A 16843-nucleotide genomic window follows, 5' to 3' on the forward strand; every position below is an offset into this window, starting at 1 on the left:
TTGTAGCTGACATTGAGAGCTTTCCAAAACACTATAATAAAATATTTTTTTATTAAGTACTTTTTAAGTTATTTTATATTTTAATCTGATATATTTTGATATAAAAAATAAAATATTTCGTAAAATATTCAGTTTTCGATAATTTTACCGTAATACTTCTATATACAGAATAAGACAAATTAATTAGTGCCAAAAAAAAATAAATGATTGTTTAAAAAAATACATTGTAAATAATTTCCTTAAAAACAATTTTTTTTTATAATTGATTTGTCTCATTATTCTGTACATAGAAGTATTACGGTAAGATTATCAAAAACTAAATATTTTACGAGATATTTAATTTTTTATATCAAAATATGTCAGACAAAAATATAAAATAACTCAAAAAGTACTTAATAAAAAAATACTTTATTATAGTGTTTTGGAAAGCTCTCGATGTCAGCTACAAGAATACTAAATAAAAACTGGGAGTTTCCATTTAAGATTTTAAAGTTGACCTTCATATGACCTTCAAATGATTTTCCAAGGTCAAATTATTGTCACCATCTTATGGCCTCCTTGAAGCCACACAACTTTTGTTTGAAACATTTTTCGATTTAACGCAGTGTTTCTGAGATATTTGAGTGGGTCCTTTAAAATGGGACACCCTGTATATCATAATTTTAGAAGGAATTATTTTAATGTATACTATATACTAATATGTTGTAGATATTATTTAAATTTATTTCCATGCAGTCTACTCAAAAATATAAATATAATATAATATTATGTAAAAATATAATATTCCAAATTTCTTTTTTTAAAATTATATCTTTAAAGCAATTCCTAAATAGAAAACAACATAAAAATTTTTATATAAAAAATTATAATATAAAATTGATCTTCAAATGGAATTTAGAATGACTGTATACACATAAACATACATGATGCATATACCATATGATGCACATAGTATTTAATATTCATATAGTATTTTTATTATAAATAAATGGATACATATGGGCAAAAAAAAAAGAAAAAAGCAGAGTAAAACGGCTGTGGAACGATGTATCGATAGATAATTCATATTAGTCACTAGACATTAGTGAGCATAAAATATTGCTACAGAAAAAGATATAACTACAATATTTCCTTTTTTTCTTACTTGTAGCACTTGTACAGATACTTGCTCAGTTACATTCATATCTTTTTTATCTCTTTGTCCATTCTTCTCTATCCATCTCTTTTTTATCCGAGCATACTATATGTGTGTTATATATTATCTACATGTGTGTATATGTTTGTGTATATGTATAGTCTCTTCAAATTTATTAAAATATAATTGATCTTTTGCTTATTTGTATATTTCACGAAAATTGATTATATTTATTTTGCAATAGTAGTTGTGTCACAGTAATTAGTTGGCCAGAGGCGATCAATTCGTGAGCTAATTCTTGAAAGAAATATTTCCCACCAAATGCGTTTTGCATGTGCGCTTTGATTGAAGAATGTATCCCAGAAGCGATCAATTCGTGAACTGGTTGTCGAAAGAAATATTTCTCACCAAAAACATTTTACATATATGCTTTGGTTGAAGAATGTATCTCAGAAGCGATCAATTCATGAACTGGTTGTCCAAAGAAATATTTCCCACCAAAAACGTTTTGCATGTTACGCTTTGGTTGAAGAATGTATCCCAGAAGCGATCAATTCGTGAACTGATTGTCAAAAGAAATATTTCCCACCAAAAATGGTTTGTATGTGCGCTCTGCTTATTAAAAAAATAACATTTTATTCTAGAGGCGATTTTTAATCGTGAACTGGTTGTTTTAAGAAATATTTCACACTAGATGTGATTTGAATGTGTGCTCTAATTATTAAAAAAATAACATTTTGTCCCAGAGGCGATTTTTATTCGTGTGCTGGTTGGTTTAAAAAATATTTTATTCCAGAAGCGGTTTGCATGTACGCTCTGGTTATTAAAAAAATATTTTATCCCAGAGGCGATTTTTATTCGTGTGCTTATCAGTTCTACGCCTTTAACGAATTCACGAAAGTAGTGATACTATGCGGGTTCTAAACCATGGTCCTCTGAGGGGGAGTGAGGGGCGAGGGGAAACCGGCGGGGGGGCATGACGTCACGGGGGATGACGTCACGGGGGGAGACGTCACGGTGGGTATGACGTCACACGGGGGGACTGCGGCGGAACGGTAGGCGCGGGGTCTGCGGGTGGGGGAGGGGGACCGCGGCGAAACGGAAAGCGCGGGGTCCGCGGAGAGGGGGAGGGGGACCGCGGCGGAACGATAGGCGCGGGGTCCGCGGTGAGGGGGAAAGGGACTGCGGCGGAACGGTTGGCGCGGGGGCCGCGGAGAGGGAGAGGGGGATCGCGTCCTAACCGATAGGCGAGGGACCCGCTAACCTAACCTAACCGATAAGCGAGGGGTCCGCGGTGAGGGGGAAGGGGGACCGCGCGAAACCGATAGGCGATGGGTCCGCGGGGAAGAGGGAACGCGAAGGCACGATGCCGCGAGTAGGTGTTAGAGAGATAGCACGAGGCGTCCGCAATGTGTAAGAGAAGGATAGCGCTAATGATATTCTATGGGCGTGGGAGAAGGATAGCGCGAGACGTCCATATGAGCGTAAGAAAAGGATAGCGTTTGCATGCACGTGGGAAAAGGATGGCGCAAGGCGTTCGCAATGTGTGGGAGAGGGATAGCGCGAGGCGTTCGCAATGTGTGGGAGAGGGATAGCGCGAGGCATGCATGTAGGAAAAGTAAAGAAAAAGATGCAGAAATAATCGATACTTTAATTATAATAATAATAATAAGTTTATTTAATAATTGTGTGTATATTACAATGTGTGTGTGTGTGAGTGTGTATGTGTGTGTGTGTGCATTGTCTCAAACATTTTGGAGTAGGAGATGTATCACTTACGAAAAACGCTTACTCTCAGCTCTTGATAAGAAAACAAAAGTTAGCATGTTTCCATGAGCAAATATCTAAAGTCTTTTAAATATGAATAATATATTATTATAATATGTAAACTACGAACGGCAATCGAATGGCTATGAACGGCTATTGAACGGCTATCGAACAGCTTTGAACGACTATCGAACGGCTTTGAATGGTTTTGAACGGCTTTGAACGACTATCGAACGGCTTTTGAACGGCTATCGAACAGCTATTGAACGGTTTTTGAACGGCTTTGAACGACTATCGAACGGGAGTGGTGCACTTGGACACAGTACAATTGAACACGGTGCAAATGGACACGTTACAAATGGACACGAGATTGTGCACACGGTTCAATTGGACACAGTGCATTTGGACACAGTAATTTTGGATACAGTAGCTTTTGGACACATAAGAAAATACGCATCGTTTACTTGGACACCGCTCAATTGGACACTGTTCATTTGGACACCGTTCGTTTGGACACAGAAAGATGCGCACCGTTCATTTGGACACCGTTCGTTTGGACACCGTTATTTGCCCACCGTTCGTTTGGACACCGTTCATTTGCCCACCGTTCGTTTGGACACAGTTCATTTGCCCACTGTTCGTTTGGACACCGTTCATTTGCCCACCGTTCGTTTGGACACCGTTCATTTGCCCACCGTTCGTTTGGACACCGTTCGTTTGGACACCAAAATTTGATTTAAGTTATACGACGTAATCCACACCAAATTTTTGTTTTAAATAAGAAATAGGTTTGGGTTAGGTTATATCTTCCGGAAGTGGAGCCCCCCCCCGCAGGGGGGGCGGAACCCACTGTATCCATGCATGACATCCAAATATGCGAAAGGCTAAACAAAGTGCTAAAAGCAATGTAAAATTAATGACATCAGTATCAGAGATATATAAGTATGAATATATTTTATTTTGACAGATATTATAACCTTCAAATGTATCTCCTTTTCACGATTTCATATTTTACATAGATTTACCAGTATAAAGTGTTATAAGAATACTGATTATATTTTCCCAAAATGATTTTTATTTCTCTCCATCTGTTACATATTCAAACAAACAGTGCGCATGTTTCTGTGTACAAATGAACGGTGGGCAAATGAACGGTGTCCAAACGAACGGTGGGCAAATGAACGGTGTCCAAACGAACAGTGGGCAAATGAACGGTGTCCAAACGAACGGTGGGCAAATGAACGGTGTCCAAACCAACGGTGGGCAAATAATGGTGTCCAAACGAACGGTGTCCAAATGAACGGTGCGCATCTTTCTGTATCCAAACGAACGGTGTCCAAATGAACAGTGTCCAATTGAGCGGTGTCCAAGTAAACGATGCGTATTTTCTTATGTGTCCAAAAGCTACTGTATCCAAAATTACTGTGTCAAAATGCACTGTGTCCAATTGAACCGTGTGCACAATCTCGTGTCCATTTGTAACGTGTCCATTTGCACCGTGTCCAATTGTACTGTGTCCAAATGAAGGCCACTCAGAGGCGGTGTAGAGAGACGCGAGGGATTCTCGTGGTCCGAAATCGAGCTTTTTCTAGACGCATTTTAACTGGCGCGGTTATCAATTTCGATTATATCGAACCTCTGCGATTTCTCGAGGATGCTAGAGATACCGTGCCCGATCGAATATGCGATGTTATGGGCGGATACAATAGTGTTAAAGTCAATATTGTGTTCATCGGCAAGTTCGTCTCAGTTGACAAGATCACCTTCTATCTCTTTCCAATTTGAGAAAGTGGTACAGGAAGCGCGTAGTCGACGCTATTCTAGCTTCGCTGGAGGAGCTTCAGGAGCGCGATAGTGGATGGGCGTTAACGCGAATATTAAATGTAGTGGTGAACGTGAATCAATACAATCCTATGTGCCGGATGCCACGTCAAGATATCGCGAGAAATTATGTTGAAGAAAGCAGTGGTTAACGTGCGATCTACGGATAACGCGTGTTTCGCGTGGGCGGTAGTCGCCGCTCTATATCTGGTCGAAAAACATACGGAGAGAAGATCGCGGTATCCTCATTACTCGACGGTGTTGAATTTGGAGGGCGCCGAGTTTCCTATGAGTTTAAATGGAATTACTAGATTCGAGCGTATTAACGATATATCTATTAATGTGTATACCGTTCGAGATGAGAAGAACGCGAAAGGTAGCTGCCGTATCATTCCTCTGCGTCTCACGATTCGTTCGAACCGGAAGGCGCTCGCGCGTTCATTGTCATCTGACCGGACGATATAGAGGTACAGCGCATTTGAATTGTAATTTAAATTATAAGGAGACTTATGTAATTCTTGTATTTTTTTACAACTTATCAGGCTATGACGCGCATTTTATCATTAGAGATGTGGCTAACGCTTTTCCCGGCAACGTCGAACTGTTGCCGTTAACCAAAGAAACATATCTCTTTCACGAAGAACGTTGAGACTGCATCGAATGAGTGATGGTTTGGAAAATGTATAAAATTGCGCTTTGTGGATTCTTTTAAATTTCTAAGCGCGATGCTCAAAAAATTAGCGTCGTATCTCGAGCGAATTAAAGATCATGCATTCGGAATTTTCCGATCTCGACGACGCCGATTTCGAGCTTCTAGTGCGAAAGAGTGTGTTTCCATATGAATACATCGACGATGTTAATAAATTATTAGACACTCGTCTACCGCCGCGGGAAGATTTCCACAGTTCGTTAACCGGTAACGCGATATCTGAGAACGATTACGCGCGCGATAAGAGTCTGGAAGCGGTTTCGCGTCGAGATGCTGGGTAACTATAGCGATTTATATTTAAAAACTGACGTTCTTTTATTAGCAGACGTCTTCAAATATTTTCGGGACACGTGTATGAAAAGTTACAATTTAGATCCCGCGCACTATTACACGTTACCTGGATACATGTGGGACGCTATGTTAAAGTATACAGATATTCGATTCGAATTGTTAACCAACATTGATATGGTGATGTTCGTGGAACGCGGGATACGCGGCGGGCTAAGTCAATGTTCCAATAGATACGCGTGCGTTAATAACAAATATTTACCATACAGTCGTACAATCCCTCGAAACTATCGCCTTATCTTATGTATTTCGATATAAATAATTTATACAAATGGGCGATGTGTCAATCGTTGCCTTACAAAAATTTTCAATGGGTCGACGACATTACGAGCATTGACTTAATGTCTGTAACATCTGACTCGCCTATCGGTTACATTATAGAGGTCGACCTTGCGTATCCGTCCGACCTTTACGACTCTCACGCGGACTTGCCATTTTGCCCGGCGCGTGATAAGCCGCCCGGGAACGAGAAATTCCTCGCCACGCTGTACGATAAGAGCCGTTACGTAACGTATTATCGCAATTTGCAACAATGCGTTTGACACGAATTATGCATTACGAGAATACACAGAATATTGCAATTCGCGCAATCTCCGTGGCTGCGCGGATATATCGAATTGAACACGCGACTACGAATTAACGCGAGAAACGAGTTCGAGAAAAATTTGTACAAACTGATGAATAACGCCGTGTTCGGTAAGACTGTGGAGAACGTGCGTAATCACTCGGATGTCCGACTCGCGACTCGATGGGACGGGCAATACGGCATAGAGGCGATGATCGCGAAGCCGAACTTTCACAGCAAAAGCGTCTTCGCGGAGGATCTTGTAGCCGTGGAATTGCGAAAGCTCGAGATTAAGTTTAATAAACCGGTTTACGTTGGTATGTGCATTCTCGACGTGTCTAAAATTCGCTTGTATAAATTTGACTACGAATATATGCTACCATTGTATCGAGATAAGTGTAGGATAATGTATACCGATACGGATAGTCTTATTTATCGTCGAGTGCGAGGATGTGTACGAGGATATAAAGCGCGACATTGACAGATTTGGCACGAGTGATTACCCGATCGACAACGCGTACGGTATGCCTCTCGCTAACAAAAAAAATACCTGGTGCGATGAAGGACGAGAACGCTGGCGAGATTATGACGGAATTTGTAGGGCTTAGAGCGAAGATGTACGCGCTGCGAATCAACGGTAGAGACAATACGAATTAAGAGTGTTAAGAGCGGCGTCGTCGCAAGAATGATAACATTTGACGATTACGCTGTCTTCGACGAAGGATCTAGATGAGGCGCGAATAGTCCTGCGTAAGATCCAAGGTGTATACGATATCGAAGTCGAAGGTCGCGCTCAGTCCGCATGATGACAAGCGATACGTGATATCCGGAACTACGGATACTTTACCGTGGGGGCATTATAGAATACCGCTGTAAGGAGCAAAACACGTCATATATCGGGAAGTATGATAAATATTATTCGCGTTCTATACAGTTTATTTTAACAAAATACTCCGAGAGCACGATAGCCGAGAATAACGGGCGTAGGTCTCGCGAGAATATTTACGAACAAACGCGAGATCGAACTCGTGAGATCGCGTGTTTTTTTGCGAGACCTTTCGCCATTCTATCCATCGCGCTCTCGAAGGTGCTTTTTAAAACGTTTAAACTTTGATAGTTTATCGTTAGTATAAAATAACAGTTTATTTTATAAATAACAACAGTTTATTTTATAAATAATATTGATTATTGTATAAATAATAACACAGGTTATTGTACTTTTAACCCTTGTTGTTGAATTCCAACGTTTCCATGTCAAGGAAAAGATTGCTCATTTCAACTCGAAATTTCGGGATGCGAAACATCGGTTGATGTCTCCAAATTTCAAATCAAAGAATACAAGTTTTACATCACTGGCATGTATTCTTCGACTTGGAATTTCGGGATTCGAAACATCGGTGGACGTTCTACGAATTGTCGCGAAGAACGCGCATTTTGCGCAAATAATATAGTTTGTTTTTTTTATAAATAATATAATTTGTATATCCGAGAATGTAATAAATATTTGCGTTTAATATAGTTTACTTTAATAAAATACTTCGAGAGAGAAAAATAACAAAGACGGGACGAGTATTTCTACAATATAAAAAATCGTAGAAACCTCTAATCAGTCCTATTTGTAATGCATTTTAAGTCGGATCCGGCAAACTATTCTAGCTCAAGATTTGTAGAACTAGAATAACTTTTCATTCTTGCTAAAGATTTATTCACAAATCTTGAGCTAGAATAGTTAACCGGATTTATGTCAAAATCTATCACAAATAGGACTGATCGGACATTTTCACGATCCTTCTATTATGCTGTCGGAAGTATTTTATATAGAGCAACGCAAAAAAATGTTAATGCGAGATACGACGTTAGCATAGCGATGCGATAAAGAATTTATATAAAGCGTTAAAAACAGTCCATATAAAGCGCGAAAGAGAGAACGCAGGATATGGCGGCCGCGTAGCGGCGCGAGAAAGAACTCGCATAGAGCGCGAAAGAGAATCCGTATGAAACGCGAGAAAGATAGCGCGAAGAGTCCGCGATAATTTTTATTTTTCTAACGAATAATTTTATTTAATATATATAGTTTTATTTAATAAAAATACATTTTTATTATAATACATTTTTATCATAATACATTTTTATTATAATATATTTTTATCATAATACAGCCGTTTTATTTATCCAAGAATTATGCGATTCGTCCATTTCCAGCCATTTCACGTAAACCTCGTTACCCTTTCGACGCAACATCTTCTCCACGAGATACACATCGGGATCGCCGAAGCGCAGTAACTCGTGCTCATAGAATCCTCCGACGATCGGCTCGCCGCGCGAATCCTTCAGCAGATACGATACGGGATTGGTTTGTTCTATCTTGGTTACTCGAAAAATCTCGGTGGTCCAGTTGGGCGTGAAGCCTTTCTCGAAGATAGTCTTAAACTTGCTAACGCGTACCGGATTAGCTACTTTGAATTTTGCAGGAGCCGCGATTTTTACATTGCTCTACACCGTATTTAAAAGTTTATTAGCGATCGCTGGAGTCACGTCGACGGGTCTCATAGCTATAGTGCGATGTTTTCGCATATTGTACTCCTCGACGAGTTGAGATAACTGAAATATTTCCACACAGAATTTTTGAGTATGCGATTGAATCGTTCGACGATCGACGCTTTCATCACCGAGTACGTCGAATAATGATTCACTCCGTGCTTTTCCGTGAACTTTTGCAGTTTGGCGTTGTAGAATTCCTTTATCGGTATGCAAATTTTTCGGACACAGGTTAGAATCTCGCACTCTCTTGGATAACGCTCGAGTATCCCGTTTGCGCTCTTGCTTTTAAGCGGTACGGCCTACGCGTATTTGCTTAACGCATCGATAACGGTGAGTATATAGTTGTTGCCTTTGTTGAGTCTCGCGTAATGACGTATCTCGACCACATCCGTCTGCCATAGGTCGTCGTATTCACGCACCGCGACGCGACGACGCGGTAAGTTTCTTCTCGCTGGCGCATGCAACTTCTCGAGTTATTTTCGTTTTTCGGCACTCATAATTCTCTCTTCTTTCTATTCGTCAGTTCCGTCGCTTTTTCTGATAGCTGATCCGTGTTTCTCTTTAATTGCGATGTTGAATTTTCCAATTCCAGTATTTTCGCCGCGGAATTCGTCACGGTGTTCTCCGCAACGCGCGATTTTTTGGTTAGTTCCTGTATTATTTTACTCTGATTAAACTGTATTTTACGATCGCTCTCCCTTCTCGTTAAAGATTCGGCCGCGTTGAGCGATATCGTTTTTTTCGCGGCATCGAGCCGTTCGCTTAAAGAGTTGATTCGTTTATCCAAAGCATCGATCCGTTTACCTAGAGCGTTAGTGCTCGCTTCTGTTCTCGAAACGGAATTTTTCACGGCGTCTATTCGTTTACTCAGAACATCGTTGCGCGTTTCTATTTTAGAAACAAAACTCTCCGCGACATCTATTCGTTTCTTCGTTCTCTATTCGACGTCAAAGCGTTATCGAGCTGGGCGAATCTCGCGAATAGTAAAATGACGCCCTGCCCAGCCTCGTTCGCGTCTTTTCTCAATTGCGATGTTATTCTCTCGATGTAGTTTTTACTCGTTGCGTCAGCGTCCTCCTCCGGCTAAGCCAGACGTTTTATCTTGCGCTCTCTCGCGTCATACTCGGTGGAAAAACTCAGACACAACGCATTATCGCGCATGTAATTTCGCAGAGACTCGATAGCCGGACGTAGTTTTCCAGTTCTCGCGTCGTAGCCGCGGTTTTTTAGAGATGTAACGAATTTGCTCACGGACATCGCGAATCCCGCGTACGATTGCGACGGTCGTCGACGCAACAGTCCAATTTATACGATCGCTCCCGTTTCCCGAAACTCCTCGATTATCGATAGAATCTCGTTTTCATGAGCGCTGTTACCGGCTCGATGCGAAGCGTTTAGTAATCGCAGACGATCCACTAATTTGTTCGGATCATTCCAATAAACGTAATCGATTTTATCATTCGCGACTCGCATGGCCCACGGTACGCGACCCGCGCCCGTCTTTTTCGTGCCGCTGCCGTAAATAAGCGGAGCGATAATGGATTTGTATTTGTATCCCTTACGATCGCAAAGCGGCGCGACAACAGTTGGAGGAAATGCAACGTCACAATCGCGTAATGGAGAGTCGTGGATTATACCTCGCACCTTACAAGCGCGGAAGTGGCATGTCCGCAACGAGAAGAAGAGGAAACGCTAAAAAAAACTTCGCGTAAACAGACGCTAGAAATTCTCCCATCCGTCGCAGTAACGACGAACAAACAGTTAAATCGCGCAGCGATACTCTCGCGCGTGCCTCACTTTAGAGACGTGTTTATGCGCTACGCACTTCCGTCGCGGGCGCACCGCAATGAAAGCGGCATAAAAAATTTAGATAATGCGTCCGGACCGGGAACTCATTGAGTAGCGTACGCGAAGAAAGGGGGCGACGCGATCTATTGTACTACGACAGTTTTAGCAATCTTCGTCCTCCGCGCGAACTCGCGCGTTATCTCGGGCGCGATGCTGGTACAATCGTCGCTCCGAGCAGACTATCTGCGGGCAATTGAGTCTTCGATTTCTCGATTGGAGGAATCGCCGACTATAATATTGGCCATCATTCGTCAATCGAGCGCAGTTCGATCGCTCTCACCGACCATGTCGCTGACTTCCACTCTTTCCGGACGAAGCAGTATTCTCGCGGCGAGTTATTTTCCGCCTCTGGATTTAAACGACGACGATTATGAGTTAGGTTTAACCAATTTCAAAACTTATAACACGATACCGAATGTAAATTCCACGAATAACAAATTTTATTTCAACGATAACGATGAGATTATCACGATTCCGGTGGGATCTTACGAATTAAGCGCTATAAGCGCGTATCTAAGAGCAGCGATTCGTCACAAATGACGAGTGAGAGGAGAAACGAGAGCGCGAAAACGAAGAATCAGAAACGAACGATGACGATTATATATGTAACGTTGACGACGACTACTTCAAAGACGATGAGAAGGGTGATAAGGACGAAAGTTCCATAACGCTTCACGGTAACGATAATACTATGAGAAGCGAGATTAAGAGGATGCCGGATTACCGACAGAATGCGAATATTAGTAGGAATGCAAAATCTTTTTGTTGATTATAGATATCAACAAATCTTTTTCCACAATTAAGATACATATAATAACGGAGTGCGGAGTTTAACATTTCATATGAAAAGTTAAAAAAAATGAGAAAATTACAGTTTTGTTATCGGCTTCTGCCGTCAACATTTACTTAATATAACAAATTTGTAATCTGTATGTGCCTAATCAATAAACCCCGCACTCGGCATTTCATCAAAGAGTATAAGTGAACTTAGAGAAGTGAGTTTAGAAGCTTTAGAAAAAAGATTTTACGATGCAACACTTTCGTGCATATGTGTGTGTGCGAGATCGAGGCTCAAGAGTAAAACAGAGCAGTAGATTAGTTGCGTGATGTCGCGATAGACGGAGCTGCAATCTTACATGACAAGGACAGACATAATCGTACTACCTTTGTCTCTTTCATGCGTGTGAGAGTAATATACATGTATGCACTAACATTATTGCAGTATCTTTTCTCTCTCGATCATACGCTCTGTCTCTTTCTAATCGCTCGCTCACTATATACTACATATGGCTTCGCTTCATCCTCCTCGCATATTCACTTATACGTTCACTCGCGCTTCTCTCTATCTCTCTCTCTCTCTTTCTTTCTGCTTGTTCATTATTGTATTCTTTTATTCCCATTATTATATTCTTTTATTTGCTCAACTTTTATTCTTTCTATTCTCGTCTCCCTACATGAAAATAAATAAATTTATTTATTTATGTTTATTTGATACATCTGTTGTGCCTCCAGAGAGGCACGGTAGTTGGGATCGTTTGCCGGAAAAAATTTGGGAATTCGGGCTCCGCCTGAGAACTTCACTGTTTTTATTTGTTTAAAGATTGACACCTTTTCAGTTAAATAAATATATTAATATCTATTTTATTTGTGACTTGATTACAATGTTCCCGCACTTTCGCTCGCGTCGCGTATCACGATAACGGATATCTTAGCGTGCGCGTGTCTAGAATCGAGTTTCGGTCTCGAGACTCGCCTCTCGCTTCTTCGTATATATTTCTGCCGACTGCGTGGCTATTCAATATTATAATAATTATTGATACTCGTTTTGACACTCGCGGTTGCTAGAGATATTGCTCGCGTAAAGGAATAAAGATTGCCCGCGTAATATTAATTAATGATCAAGACTGCCCGCGTAATATTAATGGTAAAGACTGCCCGTTTGGTCGTTATTGTGACTACCCGCGTAATATTAATGGTAAAGACTGCCCGCCGTTCGTTAGCGGTGGGCCTTTTTATTAACTCCCTTTGGCTACCTGGGAGGGGGTCGTTTAGCGACAAGGCTGTGTGTCGTGTCGCTTGATTTTGGCAATATCCGGATGCAAGTTAAGAAGTTCTAAGTAGGACTTCTTTGCTTGCACTTTCGCAATTTCTTTATTCCTTTTTATTTCGCTTTTAAGTAGGACTTCTACGTTGCATTTTCGCAATGTCCTTCTTCCGCTTGCCCTGATTTCCGCGTTTTCGCAATGAAATGATTGCACGGTCGCTCGGGCTTAGCGCGTGGCTCGCGTTGTCAGCGCTTTGTTCGGTCAACGCTCGTAACGTGATCTGTATTCGCGTTACACGTTGGGCAATCATATAAAATAATATGTATTTAGAATAATATATTTAATAAGTCGTGTATAGCCTATTCGGGCTATAACACATCATAAATGAGATACACAAGTTATTTTCTTTTTCTATTTAACTATAGTTAAATACAACACATGTACATACAAAAATACACATAAATAAATACTTTTTCTATTTATGACATACACAATCTCATTTATGTTGTATAAAATAAAGACGAATAAATTAATGTATTATTATGTAGGAAGACGAGAATAGAAAGAATAAAAATCAAAGAAATAAAAGAATATAATAATGGGGATGAAAGAATACGATAAAGAACGAGCAGAGAGAGAGAGAGAGAGAGAGAGAGAGAGAGAGAGAGAGAGACAGACAGACAGACAGGCAGACAGACAGAGAGATTACTTATATTTATATATTTATAAATTATAATATTTTGATTAATTAGGAACAAGGATAAGAATAAGAATTAAGAACAAGGATAATGAAGTTGTACTAAACAAATTTAATTAGAAATACAAATTTAATTTTAATTTTTTTTTGTTTTGTACATTGTGTGCGTGTGTGTATGTGTGTGTGTGCGCCTGTGTGTGTGCGTGTGTGTACTAATAATAACTATAAACTAATAAGTATGCCTAAAGATATGAATTTATAATAAAAAATAATGAATATAATACAAACTGAAACTTATAGATAAAATAAAATAAAACCATAAAATAAAAAATAATAAAATAAAACTAAATCATAAAATCAAAAAATAAATCAAAAGGGAACTTTAAAAAAAACGCATATATCCGGATGGTGCGGATGGCGCAGGCACGTATCCAGATGGTAAAGGCATATATCCGGGTGGCGCAGGCACATATCCGGATGGCACAGGCGGCGCAGGTACGTATCCGAATGGTGCAGGCGTCGCGGGCATGTACCCGGATGACAGAAGTGCCGGCATGTATCCTGTTGGCGTTGGCGGCATGCCGGCGTTTTTCTACCTTCGCCTCTCTCGGAAGACCGCCCGCCGCACCGCATAACTAACGCGCTGGAAAAAAAATTAAAATATTAATGTTTTTACACACACACACACACACATTCACACTTATATGTATAATATATGTATGTATATTACATATGAAAGAAATACATTCTGTATGTATATCTATGCTCGCGCATATTTTATACATATACGAACACCATACACATGTAATATACATACATGTATTATACATATAAGTGTGAATGTGTGTATATGTGTGTGCGTGTTACAATGCGACTTTTTTGAAAGTGGGAATATCATCTCTCATTTTCCAGTCTAAAATCATTTATGAAATGGTAACAGGCGCGTGATTCAATATATTATATCATTTGCAAATCCCACATATAAATTGCAAATAATATAGTAGTACATTGAAGCACATGCCAGTTACTGTTTCACCGTAAATGATTTTAAAACTGGAATATAAGAAATAATATTTCAGCTTTAAAAAAGATCGGGCATTATAACACATTGTAACATACGCAAGGCGGTACGCGGCGAGAAACGCGGCTTAATCGCGATGGTGCGGCTTTATTTACAGACGAGCTTAAGATTACGGCGCGGTTATAACTAGCAGGCTCTTAGGTCTAGCAGGCTTATTTCTAGCGGACTTATTATTATCAGGCTTTTAGACAGGCCCGAGTGTCACGTCGGGTCCGGCCTTAGCAACGGAAACCGGCAAAACCCGGTAGGGCTGAGCGAAACCTCAGCCCGGGTAGATGCTAGGAGCCGGCGAAACCCGACAGGGCTAAGAGAAACCTTAGCCCAAGGAGCGGTGACAGGAGCCGGCGAAACCCGACAGGGCTAAGAGAAACCTTAGTCCGAGGAGCGGTGACAGGAGTCGGCGAAACCCGACAGGGCTAAGAGAAACCTTAGCCCGAGGAGCGGTGACAGGAGCCGGCGAAACCCGACAGGGCTAAGAGAAACCTTAGCCCGAGGAGCGGTGACAGGAGTCGGCGAAACCCGACAGGGCTAAGAGAAACCTTAGCCCGAAGAGCGGTGACAGGAGTCGACGAAACCCGACAGGGCTAAGTGAAACCTTAGCCCGAGGAGGTAGTAGGTACTGGTCAGGTCGGTGTCGGGAGCTGGATGTCGGGACAGGATCTGGTCCCGATGCCTCGGCCGGCCGGGCTTATATACCCGGCTGGGGCTTCCTACCATATTGTCGGCCCGGGAGTGGGGTCGATTCCGCGTGGGGACCGTGAGCGAGATAAGGCGAGTCGAGAGCGAGAGCGCATGCCCAGCGAGATAGCGCGCCTAGTGTGAGCGGGATGGTGCGTGGGGCATGCGCGTGAGCGAGAGAGCGTGCGCGGTGGTTGTGCGAGCGGGATAGGTAGAATAGGGTAGACTAAGCGAGGCGGACATGTTATCGTAGATACATATATATATTTCGCCGTAGTAACGGCCCTGCCGTTACAATACAACGTTTCCCAAGCAATCCACGGTATACAGTTTCCCGTAAGGATCACCCGGCAGGGGATCGGTCACCAAGCATACCCTCTCGTCCACATTGTAATGTAGTTTCACGCAGACCCCACAAAACTCCAACGGTGCAACGGGTCCCATACGATTGTAACTCTTCGACCCATCGCAGCACTCCCACACAATCCTCTCAGAGGGCACACCCAAACAAACGCCGATCACTCGGCAAATCACTGTCATCCGCTCGCCCACTCGCGTCCCCCACTCCTCATCAGCAGCATCACTCTCGATCATGCTTCACAGAGCCTCAGCACACCCCCTTAGTCCACTCTTCAACAAACCACTCACGCGAACACTGACCTCGCAACTGCATGACTCTGGGAAACATGCCTTTGGCACGACACCGCACCCAGCTATCAGGCTTCTCACAACGCACTTTATCCTTTCCAGCTTTTCTATCCGCTACCTTTCACCTAACCTAGCTTGCATTTCATCACTCTTCCTTCTTTTAGCTCTCGTTTTCGTATCGATCTATGACCTGCTCGATGCATCTCGGGCCTCTGACGTTTTCTCTTGAGCCTTCTACGTCAACTACTACTCTTCCTTACCCGCTCCGTCCTCTTTCTTACCGACTTTCCTTCTACTTTCTGTTACCTTTCCACACTTCCCGCGTGCTTTCCTTTCTCTCGCTCTTCTCCCCTTCTCTCTCTCTCCCCCATCAACCTAACCACCAAACTACTCCACTTTACACTCTTCTCTTTTATCGTTCCTTTACTCTCCAACTCTCCCTTTATTCGCACGTGTGCGCCTCATTCTTCCCTTCTTACTCATCCCCTTTCTGACTCTCTCCTTCTTCTTTGAATCCTCTCCTCCTCACTTTCTTGACGAGTAACGATTGCACGTGTTATTCCCATCGCCCCCACCAACTCTCCACCCAATAAAAATAATATTATTTATCCATATAATATTTCTTTATATTATTTTATTTTTGATTGAGATAGATAGATAGATAGAGAGAGAGAGAGAGAGAGAGAGAGAGTGGAGAGATAATAGAATTAAAAATAGTTACATAATCTAGGCATGGCTCACAGCATTTTTGCACTCGACCAACACTGACCAACAGTTGCAAAACAAATGATAATGTCCTGGCCGATTCCGAGCACGTGCGCCGTTGCCACATGGTTAACAGTATCGAAAGAGAAAGCGAGAACGAACGAGGAGCAAGCGAGATGACAAATATCAAAGTGTTCCGAAGTCTCGCTCGCGAGGCTCCCTTTATCTAAGTACTCTGCGTTGATACCACTGCTT

At 41.7% G+C, this 16843-nt stretch overlaps 1 protein-coding gene across 1 annotated transcript; it reads right to left on the minus strand.

The window, feature by feature from the left end:
* Window positions 1-8493: 8493 nt before the first annotated feature.
* Window positions 8494-8919, minus strand: LOC138935833 (uncharacterized). The gene is made up of 2 exons (XM_070300662.1): window positions 8881-8919; window positions 8494-8838 (listed from the first exon to the last, which is right to left on the minus strand). The coding sequence occupies exons 1-2, from the start codon at window positions 8917-8919 to the stop codon at window positions 8494-8496; spliced, it is 384 nt and encodes a 127-aa protein (XP_070156763.1).
* Between the last annotated feature and the right edge of the window lie 7924 nt (window positions 8920-16843).

Source organism: Polyergus mexicanus, unplaced genomic scaffold (genome assembly GCF_030449975.1).
Source record: "Polyergus mexicanus isolate NDT 795.1 unplaced genomic scaffold, iyPolMexi1.0 SCAF_8, whole genome shotgun sequence".
Taxonomy (NCBI): Eukaryota; Metazoa; Arthropoda; class Insecta; order Hymenoptera; family Formicidae; genus Polyergus; species Polyergus mexicanus.

What these genes read in the sequence shown, in the direction of transcription:
- LOC138935833 (XM_070300662.1), bottom strand. Translation starts at nt 8,919, where the DNA reads ATGCGAAAACATCGCACTATAGCTATGAGACCCGTCGAC. An exon ending in TAGCTATGAGACCCGTCGAC is followed by an intron (nt 8,839 to 8,880) that starts GTGACTCCAGCG and finishes AATACGGTGTAG; the next exon opens with AGCAATGTAAAAATCGCGGC.